At 45.8% G+C, this 20,317-nt stretch overlaps 1 protein-coding gene across 8 annotated transcripts in view; it reads left to right on the forward strand.

The window, feature by feature from the left end:
- Positions 1–20,317, forward strand: part of LOC119161096 (death domain-associated protein 6-like) — a 180,777-nt gene that overhangs the window by 97,813 nt on the left and 62,647 nt on the right. For all 8 annotated transcript variants that reach the window (XM_075879958.1, XM_075879957.1, XM_075879960.1 and 5 more), the window contains one exon: positions 10,687–10,877. In XM_075879958.1, the coding sequence (XP_075736073.1) occupies positions 10,687–10,877 (191 nt within the window). The remainder of the gene's footprint in view (positions 1–10,686; positions 10,878–20,317) is intronic.

Here is a 20,317-nt window from a genome sequence, read left to right on the forward strand (position 1 = left end):
CTCTATTTTTCAGAGCTCTGCCCGACAAGACGGTGACTTTCAAAGGGGACACGTGCATTGGTGGCAAGAAGTGCAAGCAAAGGATAACTGTGCTTCTTGCTGCCAATATGACTGGCACAGAGCGCTTGCCACTACTTGTTGTCGGGAAGGCGCTTAAGCCACGTTGTTTTAAGAACGTCAAAAGCCTTCCTGTCGAGCACACAGCGAACTGGAAGGCATGGATGACATCGGACATTTTTAGCGGCTGGCTGCAGCAGTTGGACCGGCACTTCACGTCGAAGGACCGCAAGATAATTATGGTTGTTGACAACTGCAGTGCCCATAACTGTACAGTCGAACTGAAGAGCATCAAAGTAGTTTTTTTGCCGCCCAACACTACGTCTGCTCTTCAGCCGATAAACCAGGGTATCTTTCACAACGTGAAGTCGAAGTACCGCAAGCACCTGCTAGAGCGAATGATCCTATGCTCAGAAGCTGGAAAGTTATCAAGTGGACTTACTCGGCGCAGTGCACATCATCGCCCACGTGTGGAAAAACACTCCGCTGCAAGTCATCGCCAACTGTTTTCGGCACAGCGGTTTTGTGAGGCCCGAGCATGCAGCAGTGGCTGACGATGGCATCGAGGAGGTGTCAGCCGAGTCCACCGACGATGACTGCCCGACTTTCAATGCTGTCCTTCCCACAGATGTGACCTTTCAGGACTACATCGCGATTGATCATGGTGTCGCCACGAGTGATCTCCTGACCGATCACGAGATTATTAATGATGTCACGGGCGCCCATGAAGACCACGATTCCGACGAAGAATCATGCGAGGAGATACAGCCGCGACCTCATCGCACCTCACGGGAAGTCTCGGAGGCACTGTTAATATTAGAGGACGCTTGCCTGAACACTCCCAACAACTTGCGTGCTGTTGGCCATTTGGAACAGTTCAGAAAAATTGTGATGTCAGCCGAAATCTGCGCGAAAACGCAGACGACAATTACAAAATACTTCAACAAATAAAGGTATGCTTCTGCAGCTTGATTTTAAATGTTGTTTTTCCTGTTCATTCGTTAATTCGGCATTCGGTTAATTCATACAGTTTTTCCGGTCCCGTGAAATCCGAATTAACGAGCTTTTACTGTAGCACGTATTTGCAAAATTCTTATGGCAGCATGTGCGCAGAGAAAAATTGCACATGTATTCCTTTTTAAAAATTGTTGGACCTCAGGGCTGTTTACTGGCCCTTTAAAGGTCTATTCAAGGCATTACATAATGGGGGACAATATCAGCGATATATCATGACACAAATGCAGTGTTTGACTAGTAACAAGGAAAGTAATTACCGTATTTACACGATTGTAGGTCGACCCATTTTGTGGTGATTTGAAATCTGAAGTTGGTAGGTCGACCTAAAATGGAAAACTAGTTTCGGTTGCGAAGTCTCGCTGAAGAAGATTCCCGCGTATTGTCGCAAAGCTTGCTTTTCTGCACAGCTTTCAAGAAGTGCTTTTGAAGACACCTTGGCACACCAGAATTCAGTTTCGTTTTCTTTGGAGGCATACTTAACTTTTTTAATTAAGTGTGCTCATGCTCTCCTCTCTCCCTTTTTGCCATGCGATTTAAGGGGGTTGACCCACATTTTATCAACTTACGATCACGTAAATACGCTATGCAGCAGATGGTGTTTAAACAAAAAGGTAGAGTAAATTAGAGTAGTGTAAGAACTAATACACGTGGTTGACAGGCGTGTGGGGTCACGCTACTAGTTACTTTTCATTTCTGTTATTCCCACCACCTGCCTGCCTTTCTGGTAGAGTGGTTATGGTACTTCGTTGCTGAACGAAAAGTCGGGGGTTTGAGCCTAGCTGGGGGGGTTGCATGTTGATGGTGGCGGTGAAACACTAAAGGCCCATGTATTGTGTGTTGTCAGTGTACATTGAAGAACACCAGATGGTCAAAATTTTCGGAGCCCTTCACTACGAAATGTCTCATAATCATATGCTTTCAGCATATGAAACCACAGATGTTGCTATATTAATTTTGCAGTTCCTTTTCCTGTAAAAAAAAGTTTTGAACATCTCAAGTGATGTTGCAAGTAAAAGTAGGCCTTGAAGCCCGTGAAATAAACATTTGCTATTTTTGCTATAATTTTTTAAGGCTAAAGTGGGAACGAAAAGAAAATTTTTATGTGAACCATTTTTTTTATTTTTTTGTAACTATGTTTTTAATCAATTCATAACACTGCACAGTTTGAACATCTATTTTGTTCAACATGCCTTCAGAATTACTGTATATTGTTTAGACTTCAGTAGTGTTTTCTTGTTAAAAAGTGTTCACGATGAAATCTCATTTTGCGTTTAATGTCACATTGCAAAAAAAAAAAAAGACTACCGTGAGCAACGTAGTTAAAAGCCATTTCATGTGAGCAGCCTTTTTCTGTTGTGGAAGATTATTCACAAATACTGGTACAATAACTTTTCATGACAGTGTCCCGTAAACCCTGTCAGAATCAAATTTTTTTCATGAAATGCATGCCCCAAATGTGTTTTTTTTAAGTGTCTGAAATAAATTCTTCATACCATTCTATTTCAGAAACTGTCTAAAATTTTTTTTCATGACTGTAAGGTGAAAAAGAAATTCTTGTGTGTTGGTACATATGCAGTTTATCCAGAGTAACATTAAGCAAAATCCTAAACAAGAACATTTTATATTTTTTTATAAGTGAGAAATATGAATTATAATAAACATACCTCTCAGCCATAAAAAGATGAGTGCACTAGAGTACTTTTCTGGTGAAAAATGTTTTTGGTCCGACACTGGAGAATAGCAATCTTTGATTCGATTCTAGTCGCACTGCGTCACGCACTTTCTAGATGTCACTGCTTCTTCGTTATCCAAGTCTGAACTTGTTAGTAAATCCTCGTCTGATCAACTGAAATTCAATTAATCAAATTTGGCTCGTGGTCGGAAGAATTGCCACATGACTCCCTAGAAGTAGAGCAAGCGGCATGGCTTCTATAGCACAAATGAACTGCGGGAGGGAGCATATGGAAGAAACTTCTATGGTTGTGCGCCTGTCAGAGCAGCAAAAAGAAGTGGACAAACTATAATATTGTTACGAGTGTGATGGGTTTATTTACAATGAAAAATGTCAGCGCTCTACCGTCACTGCCGAATCACCATCGCTCGAGCGCGTCCGATCTCTTCTTCTTCCTTGCTCTTTCAGTCCGCGTTACATTTCCCTCCGGGCCAGACGAAGCTCACCGAGCGAGTAGAAGCGATCGGTTGTTGTAGGGCTTCAATCGGGCAATGTGCACAATTTGCGTCTTGCGCGAACGCCGGTTCTGAGTTGCCACTTTCGCAACAGCGTAAGTGATGTCACTTAAGCACTGAGTAATGACGAATGGTCCTGAGTACTTAGAAAGAAACTTCTGGCAAAGTCCCTTCTTTCGAACAGGCGTCCACAGCCAGACCAAATCACCTGTAGCGAAAGTCACGGGCGGGTGTTTTGCGTCGTAACGGTCCTTCGCGCGAGCGTGGGCGGAAAGAGTTCGGAGCCGAGCAAGTCGACGAGCTTCTTCGGCGCGACACAAAGTCCGCGCGACACTGGCGTTTTCGTTCGTCGAAAATAGAAGTATGGTGTCAAGGAAACTTTGGGGATGACGAGCATAGAGAAGAAAGAAAGGCGTATAACCTGTGACTTCGTGTTTCGCGGTATTAAAGGCGTATGTAACAAAAGGTAATACGGCATCCCAGTTCTTGTGATCTGCTGCGACGTACATTGAAAGCATGTTGATGGTACGATTGGTGCGCTCAGTGACGCCGTTGGTCTGAGGGTGGTATGGTGTGGAATGGCGATACTGACACCCACAAAGCCGTAGCAACTCTTCGACGTCAGCGGTAAACTGTCGGCCGCGATCACTTATCACCACACGAGGGGCCCTGTGACGAAGTATGATCAAGTGTAGAAGAAACCATGACACATCACATGATGTGGCTGAAGCAACCACCATCGTTTCAGTATACCGCGTCAGGTAATCTACGCACACAATAATCCAGCGGCGGCCGGTGGTAGACTTGGGGAAAGGGCCCAGTAAATCTATGCCGACTTTTTCGAATGGTGTTGTCGGTGGCTTAACCGACTGCAGTGGGCCGGCCGATGGTGTGGTAGGTTGTTTGTGGCGTTGGCAGACATCACAACTTGCGACGTAGTGCTTGGTGGTCTTCCAGAGTCGAGGCCAGTAAAAACGTTGTCGGATACGGTGAAGCGTTCGGGCAAATCCAAGGTGCCCAGACGTGATGTCATCGTGCATGGCTTGGAATACCGCAAGACGCAGGCATTCTGGCACGACGAGTAGTAGTGTGGAACCATGGCTGCAGTAATTCTTGCGATATAGTAGGGCGTCATGAATCGCAAATGGCGTGGCGCGTTTAGAGCTACGAGCCACATCAATCATTGGTTTCAGCGAAGGGTCACGCTGTTGCTCGTGACGGAAGACATCCAAATTTGGGAAGTTGGATGAGATTGCGGCCAGGTAGTTGTCGAAATAATCATCATCAGCATCCACAGTCGGAGATGGAAGACGAAATAAGCAGTCGGCATCTGCGTGACATCGACCGCCCTTGTAGGTCACAGAATAATTATATTCTTGAAGCCGTAAGGCCCAGCGAGCCAACCGACCAGCTTGGTCACGTAGTCCGACAAGCCAATAAAGCGAATGATGATCTGTGACGATCTTGAACTGCCGGCCGTACAAATAAGGTCTGAACTTTTGGACGGCAAAAGCAACTGCAAGACATTCCAGTTCGGTGACCGTATAATTCCTCTCCGCCTTAGTCAAAGTACGACTTGCATACGCCACGACGTGCTGCTGGCTGTCGTGATATTGAACTAGCACGGCACCAACACCGATACCACTAGCATCTGTATGCAGTTCCGTGAGTGCCTCCGGGTTGAAATGGCGCAAGAGGGGCCCGAAAGTAAGCAAATACTTCAGCTGCTCGAAAGCAGCCTCACACTCAATGGTCCATCGGAATGGGGTGTTTTTGCGGAGCAACTCTGTCAGGGGATGAGCAAGCTGGGCGAAGTCTTTGATAAACTGACGAAAATAAGAACACACGCCCACGAAGCTACGGAGATCCTTCAAAGACGTCGGTTGCTTGAAGTCTCGGACAGCACTGATTTTGTGCGGGTCTGGTCGTATACCGTCCCTGTCGACTAGATATCCAAGCACAAGGGCTTGACGCTCACCAAAATGACACTTCTTTGCGTTTAAAACGAGACCAGCTTGTTTGACGCAATCTAGAACAACGCTAAGCCGATGGTTGTGCTCGTGGAATGTCTTGCCAAAAATAATTACATCATCGAGATAACACATACATATCTCCCATTTGAGACCGCGAAGGATGGAGTCCATGAATCGCTCGAAGGTAGCTGGGGCATTGCATAAGCCAAACGGCATAACGTTGAATTCAAATAATCCATTAGGCGTGACAAAAGCAGTCTTCTCTTTGTCAGACGGATGCATTAGTATTTGCCAGTATCCAGACCTTAGGTCGACGGACGAAAAGTATGCGGCCGAGGGCAGGCAATCAACAGCATCGTCGATGCGTGGTAGCGGATACACGTCTTTCTTTGTGACGGCGTTGAGACGGTGGTAGTCTACACAAAATCGCCAAGAGTTGTCTTTCTTTTTTACCAATATAACAGGAGCTGCCCAGGGACTGCTTGGCTCTTGAATAACTCCTTTCTGCAGCTTGTCGTTGACCTGATCGGCGATCACTTGCCTCTCTGACGGGGATAGGCGATAGGGTTTCTGGCGTATCGGTGTAGCATCTCCCGTGTTGATGCAGTGGTGCATAGGGGATTCGTGCCTCCGGGTTGAAATGGCGCAAGAGGGGCCCGGAGGGAAATGTAACGCGGACTGAAAGAGCAAGGAAGAAGAAGAGATCGGACGCGCTCGACCGATGGTGATTCGGCAGTGACGGTAGAGCGCTGACATTTTTCATTGTAAATAAACCCATCACATCCGTAACAGCTTTGGTGGAGCGGTGCTGGGTAACTTGCCATCCTGGACCCCGCAGCAGAAGTTCTTCGAAGAAGCAGACGCTTAGCTGGCCTACCCCGGGACAACATCAGCATGAACGACGACACAGCAATCACATCGACGTCCTACGCTGCTGCATCCACCAGTGCCACCGACACGACACAAGGTGGCCATCGACCTCGACAACCAGACTACTGGGCACCTGAGCCACGAATTTTCTCAGGTAAAACTCGCGAAGACGTGGACGCTTGGCTAAAACACTTCGACAGAGTGAGCCGCTACTACGAATGGGGCGCACCGGCGAAGCTCGTGAACGTAGTATTCTTCCTTGCCGGGACAGCCTTGCTTTGGTTTGAGAACCATGAACATGTCCTCCCCACTTGGGATATATTTGTTAAGGAACTGAAGGCCTGCTTTGGGGACACGAGTTCCATGAAAAAGAAAGCTGAGCAAACGCTGTCACGTAGGGCTCAGTTGCCCGGCGAGACGTGCACAACCTACATTGAAGAAGTGTCGAAGCTTTGCGGGATTGTCAACGCAAATATGTCTGACGAAGACAAAGTCGGTCATTTGTTAAAAGGCATCGCCGAGGACGTGTACAATTTTTTGATAACAAAAGAAAACTTGAACACTCCTTCGATTTTCAGGCAGCAGTGTCGCGCATTCGAGGCGTTGGAGACACGAAGAATTTTACCCAAGTTCGAGTGCTTGGGCAATCTTCCCACTGTCGCAAGTATGGACGTCGCCACCTGGGAAGACATTTCCTTCCTTGTACGTCGGGTAGTTCGAGAAGAGCTCGTACGACTTCAAGCAGGTGGCGTTCACCACCAATGCTCGTTCGCCGCGTGCCCCGAACCACCTCCCTACTGGATGCGAGAGCGTCACGTCGAGAACCTACCACGCACAGAAACTGCAGATTTTACCCCGCACCTCCACCAAAGCTGTTACGGATGTGATAGGTTTATTATTATGAAAAATGTCAGCGCTCTACCGTCACTGCCGAATCGCCATCGCTCGAGCGCGTTTGATCTCTTCTTCTTCCTTGCTCTTTCAGTCCGCGTTACAATATGTTTTATTGTTAACGAGACGCAGTTGCTTTTCCGAGTCCAAAACAGAAAATGCAACTACAGCGGCATGGTTTGTGTAATTTAGCACCGCACAGAAATATTTATTAGCGTCTTCGGGAGCAACAAACTAGAGAACCACGAGCAGTCACCCTTAGAGAGATAGAAAACAGACAGTGATCAGCTTTCCGGGGGGGGGGGAGAAGCGATAACCATCCGAAGGATAAAACTGAAACCAGCCCACCACGTGCACTTGTTGGATGTGCAAGGGAAGTTCACTGCATTGCTTTGAAGCTGCTATGGAGGGATGTCGGCGCCTGAAAAAAAAAAAAAAAATGCTGGTCTTCCTGAAGTGTGGCAGCAAATTTTAAGCAAGAAAAATGATTGATCAGGTGTGCATTTTAAACCAGTTGCACCTCAGGTATGCTTGAATGTGCTAGCGACTTTTGAAGCACTGCCTTGCGAAGCATTTTGAAGCACTGCCTTGCGAAGCATAAGAAAAGTAACAACAGAGAGACATCAGTGGATGAAAAAGTTTCACATTTTCCCGAAACATGGCAGCACATGCCAAGCAAGGAAAGTCATCAAAATAGAAAAAAAAGCGCTTGAGGTTACAGGACGTATGGGACATATTTTCTTTCCGTGCCAACCCTCCCTGCTTAGCTTTCGCCCTGCCGTGGTGGTCCAGTGGCTAAGGTACTCGGCTGCTGACCCGCACGCAGGTCGCCGGATCGAATACCGGCTGCGGCGGCTGCATTTTGATGGAGGCGAAAATGCTGTAAGCCCGTGTGCTCAGATTTGGGTGCACGTTAAAAAACCCTAGGTGGTCGAAACTGTCGGAGTCCTCCACTACGGCGTCTCTCATAATCATATCATGGTTTTGAGATGTTAAACCTCTTAAATAAATCAATCAACACCTTGAAACATCTTGAAGAGTTGCAGAGGTCATGCCAAGATGTTTCAAGCAAAAGTAGCTGTGGACTGACGAGTCTACAAACGATAATAAATAGTTAACAAAACTGCTCAAAGAGTGCAAAGCAATAATATTCATCCCCTGCTGTCAAAACTCACTCCTAAAGAATCGAACTTCACCCCCCCCCCCCCTTTTCTTAGTTACCGTCAGAAGTTCATCCTCGACTTAGCTATTTTCGGCATTCTGAAACATAAAACTTAATTCATGCACATTTTACATCAACATTGGTTGCATGCCTGTGCATTTGTTAGGTGTAGTTTATTGGAAATATAACAACACCTCCCCCCCCCCCCCCTTTTTTTTCTAACTTACCTTCGGAGTTTCATCTTCGACCTTGCTATTCATCACTACGTGTGAATCAACGTTCTGTTCAAATCCCGAATGAGCAGGAATGAGGCACAAAAGATGACGCCAACGCCAAGTTCCCACCGTCGACATGTTGGCAATATCAATGTCACTTGTGACTTCGTAGCAGGCAGCCGATGCTATGAGCTGCTTTGATGTGAAATCAAGAAAAAGCGTAGCCTTCGAAACATGCATTCTTAAACAGAAAACACTAAATATACGCCATGAGGTTGCACACCTCAAGGGCCATGCTTTTCAGGCTCGCATGCCATTGTGCGCTAATAAACGAAGAAGGGAATGCGAACATTGCGACAAGATCGCTGAGTCACTTCGCATTCTCATTTAGGTTCTCGGCTATCGGTCTTTTTGAAGAACACTACGCCTGCGCGTTAAGACCTGCAGATTGTGCATCAAACACACCGGTGCACTCGCAAGCGCCGCGCAACGGACAAAATGAATGCAATGGAATAACACCGCTTTTTCGTCACGTGCGCTAAAACGGGAACGGCCCTTGTTAGAAAGTGGCCAAAAATGTATAAATATTTGTCAGGAAAAATGCACTTCCTGGGCTGTAGCGCGGTGTTCGATATGCAGGTGCACTTGTCGTGTACTTTTGAAAAATAAATTCAAGGGAATTTCTCAACTGTTCGATATAGCCAATAAAAATTTGATATTTCCGAGTTTGATATAACCTGGACCTACTTTATTAACCTTCGTGCAGTCTCTTACAATGATATGGTGATTCATGAGCTCACTCGTGGTGACGTGTTCAGAGAGGTTAACAGTGGGTTTACCCTCGACCTAATATTTCACGAGTGCCACTGCATTGTTTTATATGTTCATAATTAAAGTCACCCACGTGTTGGTTTTGTATGCAAACCCACCTTAGCATATTTTGTATACGCATCATGAACTACATCGCTTTCTGAATTGTCTTTGTCTTCTAGCCCTTTATTGTGTATTCTGCATTCAGCAGCCTGGTCACACCCCTGGCATACACGATAAAGTGTGGCATTGCTAAAAGGCCGTTTTCTTTTTGCACTTAATGTGTACTTCTGATATTGGGATTTTCTTTATGCATGGCCACAATATACAAATAGTTCCAGTTCTGCAATATAATGTAACCCTGTGTTAGAAAGTGCTGCAGTATGCTTCTAGGAACGTTGTAGTTGTGTCTCACTAGTCCTTCATGGCATTTACCGTATTTACTCGCATAATGAACCCACCCTCCACCCTGGTCCTTGAAAAAAAAAAATGACAAGTTTTTTTTTTACTGTATCTGTTCCTTTTGTTTCAGTATGATAGCCAGTGCTGTTTACAATCGACACAACCTTAAATCAAGCCATTATATAACAATGAAATAAAGTGAAAACATCAATTTGCAACTATGCTAAATAGTTGCGAGCAGCGCGAGCATGGACGATGTCAATCAAAATTTGAAAGTCGCGCCTTTTGCGACAAAGGGCCATCTATCGAATGCAACCGACACCTCTTTGCTGATAGCGTCATGTAAGCAATGCGGCACAAAAACAGAGCAAAAAACAAAGTGCGTAGCCTCCAAAATGGTAGGCGCACGGTGCAAAAACATGCTGCGCGCCCGCCATCTCGGACGCCATGCAAAGCGCAACTGCACCCACTGCACAGACTGCATGTTGTGGACCTGCAACGTCTACCGCAACATTTGTGTGCCTCTATCTGAAGCCGCATTTTTTTTCTCGGGTTTTTCGTTGTGAATTTAGTTGGGACACCTGTTGCGCAGGGCGTGTCTGGCCCGTACGCTAGGTACAGCATGCGCTGGAGCATTGGAACAGAGCGGCTGGACGACGCTTTGGCGTCAATCTGAGCGCTTTTGCTATGGGAGGAAACATAAAAAGCTTCAGGTTACAAAAAAAGATTTGCGCATTTTACGCGCCGAAACAAGCAAAACCGGCTGGCAAAGTTTTCGCTGTTATAAGTCCTGTGAATTTTTTTCCCCGCGTAATGAATCCTCCCCCCAAATCGGCGTCAACTTTTCTGAAAGAACAGTGGGTTCATTACGCCAGTAAATACAGTACATCATCCTTTTACTATATTTTGAGGAGCTAGAGCTTTGTGCATTTTATGAAGGAAAAACAGACGTGGCGAGTTCATTACAAAGTTGGTAGAAAAATGAGATTTTCTTGCTGTGAAAGAGTCAGTGTGACAAGGCACTTTTGTGTTTAACTGTGGCTTGTAAAACAGTTGGCTAAGCAGACATGGTTGGTAGACATGGTGCATAATTATTTTTCAGCGGAGGATGTGTTCAAGGGGGTTGGACGGGAGCTGCAAAAGCGCCGACAGAAGGATGAGCTCTCGGATGCTCTTGCTTACCTAGAAGATTGCCCTTGTGAAGACTTCAGCGACGATCCGGCGCTGGATGACGAAGAGCTGCTTGAAAAGCTGGAAACTAATGCTGAGGTTTCACAAATGAAGCTAAATGAGGTAAGTGCATACAATGAAACAAGACTGGATAGTGTACTAGTGCAAAGTTGTCATGGTGGTTGTCTCACCTGATGCTGTCAATCTTCACCTGTATGGGACTTCCAATTTGACGTGGCAGGCACATCTTTTTTTTTGCCTTTTGGTGCTTGCATTAAACTATTCCTCCGGCGTTCTAATTTTTTTTAGCTTCTTGTTTGTACACTGCTTGCAGAACGAATATATTTCTGAAGAACTCTTCAATCCCTGCTCCTCCCTTGCTCTCAGCTTAGCTTAGCTTAGCTTTAGACAGCCCTTTTGTGTATGAATAGAATTGTTACAAGGGCTTCAAAGGAAAAATGAATTAGTTTTGGTAATTTTTACAAAACCCTTGAGCTGGTAGCCTAGGATTTTCATATCATTAAAGGGACATTAAAAGAGCAACAATGACTTGTTTTTGATCGATAATCTGCACTTTGAGAACTCTAATGCCATATGTCTCCCTATCATCAGTTCATTATTAGTGGAGAAAGTTCAGGTTGAAGTTTGATTTTTAAATTTCGATCTCAAATTTGTGTGTATAGCGTCACTAATTTGAAAATGCGTTTTTGGTATTTCCGCGACATATCCTCAATTAAATTTTCTTAAACTGCATATGCTAGGTCTGTGGCACCCACAGATGACTATGTGCTGCATTTTTGTCGATTAGAAGCTACGCAAGTCCCAGTAAACCTCTTTGAAATTTATGTCGCGGTCTGTGGTGCGGGAATCTCGAGGTGGCATCATCTCGCTGTAAGAGTGGTTCTTTCGAGATTGTGAAAATGTACTTTTCTGATGCATGACAAATCGTTTAGTTCTTTAGTGTCCCTTCAACAGACTGAGTTAGGCATCTTCGATAAAGTGTCTTAAATTATTGTGTGGTCTCAAACATGCACATTGCTGCAGATGGCAGCTGCGCTGCCGCACGGAGTTTTCAGCTTCCTGTTTTCGGACGTAGCCACATGAGTGGCTTTGAGACCTGATTTATTTACTATTGTTTGTACTGGAAGAGAAAAGAGAAGCACTGAGTGTTGTGGCACCTGGTGGAGGAGAGATCCACCAGACTAACGTGGAGTGACCATGTGCGAGTGGTAAATTGTGAAAGCCTAAGCTTAACACCAGCGGTTTAGTGAAGAAGGCGACATAACTTCAAAAAAATTTCTGGAACTCTTAGCTCCCAAATTTTTTAAAAGAATATTGCTAGATATAAAAATGCTAAGCATAGTGAATTGAAATTCAAGAACACAGCACTCCATGTTCAAGTGTTGCTATGGCAACATCTTTGTCCAATTCTTTGGCCACGCAAGCCAGCATTCACTTCATAAGAATAAAAGATGTGAAAATTCTTTAAAAAAAAGGGAAGGAAGAAAACAGTGATGGAGTTATAGAGATGTAATATATTTTTATGACAAAACTTGTCCATCAGTTCTTAAAAGTTGATCTGCAAACTGGAAGCAGAATCCTCTCCACCATCTTCAGATGTTTTCCTTGAAACGAGGGGTGTCGCTGAAGCTTGCTAGTTGAATGGAAAATGTGCACTGGCTAGCAGAACGCCTAAAATGCAGCCCAATTAGCTACAAGCATTGTAATATATCAAAATGCACTGCTGACCCGCAGGTCGCGGGATCGAATCCCAGCTGCGGCGGCTGCATTTCCGATAGAGGCGAAAATGTTGTAGGCCCGTGTGCTCAGATTTGGGCGCACGTTAAAGAACACCAGCTGGTCGAAATTTCTGGAGCCCTCCACTATGGCGTCTCTCATAATCACATGGTGGTTTTGGGACGTTAAACCCCACATATCAAATCAATATCAAACTATATCGAAATGCACTTCCAGACATACGTACAGCTGATGCGAATTTCGCGATGATATAAACTTTAAGGTTGTTTTGGATGGACTACATTATATATTATGCCGCGATTCTGTGTTATACGAGCGGTTTCCCCAGTCACCGCGGATGATACGTATGTGTGATTGACTACTGCATGCCAGCGGCGCAACATGGTTTGTCTGTGGCAGGAAGGCCCGCTCACTCTTGGCCTGAAAGGGAGTGAATGCGGCAAAACTTGCCAGAATTTTTCTTGCTCTAGTGGCTGCAAAAAACTCACCACGAGGCCGACACGAAAAAAAATCTTTCCAAGACCAATTTTCCTGCCACGGGATTGCAGATCCTATTATTTCTTCACGGCTTTGGCTACACCAGCTTCTCTAGCTCTCAAACAACCTGATGTAAACCACCAGCCACTAATTCAACATGGCGGCAAAGGTGTCGGTAGTGGATCGCGCCAGTGCTTGCGCGAACTGCCTATGCAGCACCTCAAAACTCAAGGCCTTGACAAGGACGTGTTCATCGTGAGCCTGGTTTGGATTACGATCGCTGAGGACACTGGAAATAAAAAAAGTCCAGCAGCAGCGAGTCGGCATGCCTTAACGTGTCTTTTTTGCAACTGCCAGCTGAATCCTATCGCCGCCGCTGCGTCCCCTTGTGTCGTTTCTGCTGGTGTATCTTTTTAAACAAGGTTTCTAAAGGTGTAAACTGTGTATTTTCAGTGATTTGCATGCATAGCTAGAACTCGGTACGAACTTCAATGCTCAGAAACTGGGCAAAATGGAATGAATTCTCAAGCGGTGATGGCAGACGGTAGCTTGTACGAGGAGCCGAACGAATGTGAACGTTTTCGACAGGTTTGGACGTGGTTTTCCGGCCACGCTGGCATTTTTGCTGGAATTCTTCAGGACTGATTTTTTTCCTAACACCTTCGCCGCCCAGTTTTCCAGCCACTTGAGCGGCGAAGCAAGTGAATTTTCAATGAGTTTGGCCACTTTTGCTCTGTTGATGTCAAGTGTGAACGCGCCGCGCTAACAGCCTGAGTGAGGAATTGAGAGACTGTGAAGAGAGGAAGGTAAAAAAAAATACAAAATCGGACTTTTTTTTTAATAAAAAGTGGTTGCCAACAAAGTTCTTGTTCATCTTGAATAACAGATCTAGCTTGTTTTTGGTCCATACGAATTCGAGATGATACGAATATTTTGCTCCCTTATAATTCGTATCATCGAGATTCTACTAAACTAATATCCTCTGCAAGTAGTATGGTTCAGTATTAGTAAGCAATGAACTCCTCAGAAAAGCATTTCCCGATGTATGAACAGTCGTATATCGCTGTAATAGAAACATCAAGGATGTGTTAGTGCATGTAAACCCTCATTCTACTGTCCACATCACACCTTGTTCTTGTCTAAGATGTAAGGCTTGCAAACACCTTCAAATTGGCAATAATTAAAAGCAGAGGAAGTTATTAGGCCCATATTTGAAAATCTAGGTTTTCCTGCTCTAGTTCAAACATTATCTACATCATCGAATGTACATAGTGTCATACGCATTGCATTGGCGAAATAGGACAACCGGTTCATTAGATCAGGGCATTGTGTATACACATCTTGAGAAATTACTCAAAGCAGGAGCACAACATTTTTTAATGTCGCAGGTCACAAGTTCGCCGGCTTCAAGCTTTGCATGCTTAAAGCTTCCAGTCCCAAAGAGACAGAAATTACGAAGTCATACCTTATTAACAGGATTAGTAAACTCCAGCTAATAGGTGTAAATTTAAGGGTGTGTGAATGTACGAAATTTCGAATATTTTTCAATCTGTGTTTTCTGTTCGATTCACACTGTAATTTTATTATTCAAACTATTCAAATTCCCCAAAGACAAATACAGCCAGCATCTACCGTATTTACTCGCATAATTGTCGCACTTCTTTTGCCGGAAAACTGATGCAAAGTTGGGGGGTGTGAGAATTACGCAGGGAAAACTTTCCACGAAAACATACAGAGTGAAAAAGAAAACGAAGTGGCCACAAATCGGGATTCTCACACCAGTAACTTACAGCAAGCTTTAAGGAGCACTAATTAGAACTTACCTCAACAATAAAAGCAGAGGTTAAACACAAGGCAAGATTTATTTGAGACACAAAAAGTGCAAGCAAATAGTCGAGCATTAGAATACTATACGCAAAGCTTGTGGGCGTTGCGGGCGTAACGGTAGAGTTCATGGCTCAATAGGAGCCCTCAAAAGGTAAGCGTAGGATGTGAGTATTGGGCTTATGGCTATTTAACAGAATCTTCTGCAGTTTTCTTCTGAAGAAATAGTTTACCATCAATCCCAGTTTTAGGCCCACGGCAGGCCCAACGCGTCTTGGTGGCTTTCAACTGCCGTCGCCAGTAGCGAACACAAAACTAGTAGACTTCGAAGGGCCTACCGGCGGCCCTGTTGCCGTCGTTAAGTAAATGATCTATCACTTGCAACTTGAAGCAGCAGTGTACCTTCAGTATCACCCTATAACGTGCCAAGATTACCGACACAGCATACAAAACACGCCGCAATGTGCACTGGCCATTTCAGCTTGGCTTGGATTGAATTGAATTGAATCTGCGTGCAATAGTATGCTTGATGCTTAAGAGATGGCACCAGATGGCGTGTGCTATCATCATCATCATCAGTGGCTGGAATGAGCAGACGACATTATTGGGGCAGTTTTCAGGTGTGCGATATCGTATTTTCGCGCGTATAACCCACACCAAAACCCCAAAAATTTCAGTGGCAAAGTGGAGGTGCGGATAATACGCGGGGTTTTTCCTATAGTGCTGCTTCAGAGCAATGCGTGTTGTGCTGTGAAGCCCCTTAACAGTGTAGCGAAGGCTACGGAGGCGGTTTCCGCAAATTCGTGTTGCTCCGCAAGTAGCACAGCAGCTTGTGGCCGATTTTGGTTTCGCTTGCTTGCATCGTTGAAGCGTTTAGAAAAACATTTGGGGAGAGGCAATTCGATTGTTCAGTGTAAAATCTCACTGTCACACCACAAGTATATTTTTTGGACGTTTGCTGCCGCTCAGTGACCCTCAACATGTCCCTACGTCACGGACGCCATGTTTACTTTTGGAAAGGGCTTGCCGAAAAGGCGGTGCTGTCTAAGAAAGTTCCATAATAAATAAAGCAGTATTTATTTCAGCAAGGCAAATGAGATATTATAGTTCCTATAGAGATATTATCAGTAAATTAATGTACTGCTTTTTGACGCAGTAGCAGGCATGCACCTCGGTTCTGTTGTTTCCATGGTGCTGTTACAGTGTACTAGAAGTGGTAGTGCTGTCAAGTTGTCGCCGAGTGTGAGCGCTCTTTACCTCGCTGATACCGCTAGTTTTCCACATCTCGACCTGTTCGCCAAGCCTAAGTCGATCTGTTCTGTCACCATGAGTAGCGTACGGCGGCAGGTCTTCACGGCACAGCAAAAGCTTAAGATCATCTCCTCGCCGAGGAATTCGGAAATCGCGAAGCGGGAAGACTGCACGATGCGGACGAGTCCTGCGTGCGACTGTGAAAAAAGAAGAAAGAGAGCCTACAAGCTGCGCACATTGACCGTAGGTCATTTCGTGGCCCCAAGACCGGTGCCTACCCTGAGCTGGAGGTGAAGCTAGTAAAGTTCATCGAAGATGTGAGAAGCAGGGGTCACGCCGTATTGACCGAGATGGCCCAACTGAAAGCGCGGTGACTTTCGAGGGAGCTAGGCCTACCTCACGAGTTCCGTGCGAGCCACGGATGGCTGCACCGCTTTAAGAAGATGCAAGAGCTCTCAATCAGGCGGCAGACTACAATATGTCAACGCTTGCAGGCTTCTTATGAGGAGAAGCTGCTCAAGTACCAGAGATATGTAATTGGCCTGCGAAAGCAGCACAATTACATTTTCTCGCAAATCGGCAATGCGGATGAAACTCCTGTTTATTTTGAAATGCCGTTGGACACAACGATTGAGAAGACAGGCAGCAGTTCGGTGAGCGTGCTGACCGGCGGGAAGACGAAACTGCCCATCGCAGTCTTGCTTTGTGCCCTCGCCGACGGTACGCAACTGCGACCGTACGTCATCTTGGAAAGGAAAACTCTACCAAAGGTTTAATTGCCTGCCGGTGTGGTAATGCGCGCACACGAGAATGTGTGGATGAACAGTGACTTGTTCGTAGATTGGATCAAGACGGTATGGGAGAAGAGGCCCGGTGCGAGGCTCGCAAAGAGGTCCATGCTCGTTCTTGACTCGTTCCGCGGCCGCACAACGGAGGAAGTGAAGGACCGCCTTTCACGCAACGGCACCGACTTAGTTGTTATACCCGGTGGAATGACGTTAATGTTGCAGCCTCTAGGTGTGTCGCTTAACAAGCCCTTCAAAGCGTATGTCAAGCGCTATTACGCAGAGTGGATCGCCGAAGGCTGCTACGACTTGACGCCGACAGGACGAGTCCGAAGGCCTGATATTGTGCTATTCTGCAAGTTGATTGTCGAGGCATGGAAGGCCATTCCAGCTGAGATGGTGCGAAAAAGTTTCAAGAAATGCTGCATCACAAACAACATGGATGGCACCGAAGATGATCTTGTGCATAATAGTGAGGACTGCGGCTCAAGTGATAGCTCTAGCGAGAGCAGCGACAGTGAGTAAATTGTGACTGGCCTTGCAGACAGCGTATTCTGCTTGCTAAATAAAGCTTTTTCTGTCTACATATGTGCTATGTTGCTTGAGCAGTAGCTTTTGTACAGCCTTTTCTGTATATCAAATGTGCGGTCAATACGCGAGGATTTTTCTGAAAGTGGGGGTGCGATTATACGCAGGGGCGGGTTATACGCGCAAAAATACGGTAATTACTGGAGGAAAAAAAAAAGAAAGTATTTTTTTTGGGCGATGCAGGGGGGGAGTGCGAGAATTATGCGAGTGCAAGGATTACGCGAGTAAATACGATAATTCATATACCGTACTTACTCGATTCTACCGCGCCCTCGATTGTAACGCGCACCCGATTTCCACCGCGAAAAAAAAAAAAAAGAAACCGTAAGACATCGGTTGCAATGCGTACTCATTTTTCTCGCTGGCCCGCACGATCACACCACTCGAAAAAACGACTCCTTTCGCGAGCGTCTTCTATTTAAATATGAGGTACGGGCGAAGCTTGTGCCCATCTGACGTGTAACAGAGCATTGCCGCCACTGTAGTTTTACCGTGGACCGATGTCACCACGCGAACTTGCTTCGCCCCCTTTTTCTCGACGGTTGTGGTGCCAGGCATGTCGAAGTAAAGAGGCGTCTGATCGGCATTCCCGATTTGCCCAAGCAGGTAGTCGTTGTTGCGCCGCAAGTTTAGGACGAACCTCTGAAAACTGTGAAGCTTTTCATCGTACTCTTCCGCAAAACTTTTCCCATATGCATGTTCCCTTCGGAGGGAAAAGCCTTTCCCTTCATAAAGTAAGTTAGCCAGCACCTGCTCGCTTTAAACTGGCTCCACATTAGACAGTTTTCTAAGACTAATTGCATAGCCTGCACTTGGAGCAGTTCTGTCGTCACGTGCCGTTGTGCCACTCGCTGCTCAACCACATACTCGCCGAGCAGCTCTTTAATTTGCGGAAACCGACCCGGCTGTGGTCCACTGAAGCCTTTGCGTGAAGCTTTGCTGTCGACAATCTTCTGCTTTTGTTTACGCCAGTCCCGCACGCACGTTTCGGGAACTCCGAACGACCGCCATGCGGCCTGATTTCCGTCCGTTTCTGCACACGCGATGACTTTTCTTTTAAAAGCGGCATCGTGGTGAACTCAAGTTTTTGGAGTCGGCCCTTCCACACCGTCGATGCTAATGCACTACTAGCCTCAGCACACGTACGAAGTGCCGCACATGGGAAACACATAGGCAGAAATGGCCGACGCGCCATGCCGACACACGTAGGGGATGGCCATTTTGGATTTGCCGATGGCAATAGATTGACCGTAATTTTTTTTGTTTGTACTCGATTCTAACGCGCATGCGATTTATGAACTCGCTTAACCGGAAAAAAGGTGCGCGTTAGATTCGAGTAATTACGGTATTTTAATATGCTTCACCTCAACACACTCTTCTACTGCGGCAAAGCTGCCTTTCAGGATTTGATCTGGTTTCTAATGAATTGACCCAAGAAAACACTGGTTCTGACATGGAAATGATAGATGTGGCAGAAGTTGGGCTGTAATAATGCTGTTTGGAACCTCAAATATGGGCAAGAAATAAAAAAAATCGAACACTGAAAATTTTCATCGCCCGAAATTTCATACGTTCAATATATTTACATCGATGAGGCAGGTTTGGAATCCCGACTTGAAGGGGCACACTCTTGCCTGCCACATCAGTCATCATTCGGGCTTCCACAGAAGTTCAAAGTGGAGGAGAGGCAGCGAAAATAGTATTTTTGCCTTTCACGTGTAAAGTGTTGTCGGCAACACTTCGGTTGCACCAAATCATGTACAAGTTGGCCTCTGCATTCCCTCTTTCTTGATGAAACAACCATGAAACACCAGTTAGCCAATGCTTCATCAGCCTAGCAAAAAGAAATACATGTTGGGGTTTCATAAAAATATGTTTAGGAATCTTCTTGCCCAACTTCGTTTTGTGCAATTTCACTTTGAAGTATTCAAAAAACATTTTCAAAATACTAACAGGGATCTCACTTCTGTGCCAAAGTGCGCCAAACGAGATTTGCTGCACCTACCTGATAAAATAGGCGCAAATTGCGCCAAACTGTGCCAAACCGTCCATCTCGGGGTTCCGCAAGCTGTGGCCCTTGGGCCGCATGCGGTTCGCTGGGCAGTTTTATGCGGCTCCCGGCACGACGCCAGAAATCATAATGTCGCTAGACACTGTAATTGTGGGAGTACTTAAATAACTATACTTAATGTTTTAATAACTGGAGACAGCGGTCAAGTCTAATGAGAGAATTCTTTACCTTCCTGCGCACAGGCCTATAACACCTATATACTAAGAAGACCACAATGAGTGCGTCTCCGCTTCTACCCTCTGCGCCGCAGCCGCAGTGTGGCCAGCATGTGGTGAGAAAGGAGGAGCGTGTCACGCAGAGAGAAGCAGATCGGCGTTGATAACCAACACTCCACGGCAGCTTTTTTTTTTCTCTCCCTCCGCGTGCGGCGTTGAAAGGAGAAGGGTCTCTACGTGTCAGAAACAGGAAAGGGGAAAGCGGGGCACCGGCACGTCCCAGATCGGCATTTGAGAGAGAGCCCTCTGCGGAGGCGCGGGGCTGAACATGGTTTACTTAGTTTCCAGGGGCTTTGTTCTCAGGTAATTAAATACGCAGAAATCACTTTTGGTGGTTCGGCAAATGTCCCCGCTTTCGTTTGAAACGCGAGATTCTTAGCCGCCATGGTGGTGAAATATTTTAACTTCAGTAACCAGTGACGTGCTGCTTGTAAAAAAGGACGGGAGACGCGTTCAGAAGTGCCACACGTGGGGGAACAATGTAGTTGTAAGAACAATCTGCCACCAACTCCATTTTGTCCTGAAAGAGTAACAATCTTCGCCCATTTCGCACAACGCGACAGCCATCACAGCCAAGCGTCGCTTTCCTGTCGG

Source organism: Rhipicephalus microplus, chromosome X (genome assembly GCF_043290135.1).
Source record: "Rhipicephalus microplus isolate Deutch F79 chromosome X, USDA_Rmic, whole genome shotgun sequence".
Lineage (NCBI taxonomy): Eukaryota > Metazoa > Arthropoda > Arachnida > Ixodida > Ixodidae > Rhipicephalus > Rhipicephalus microplus.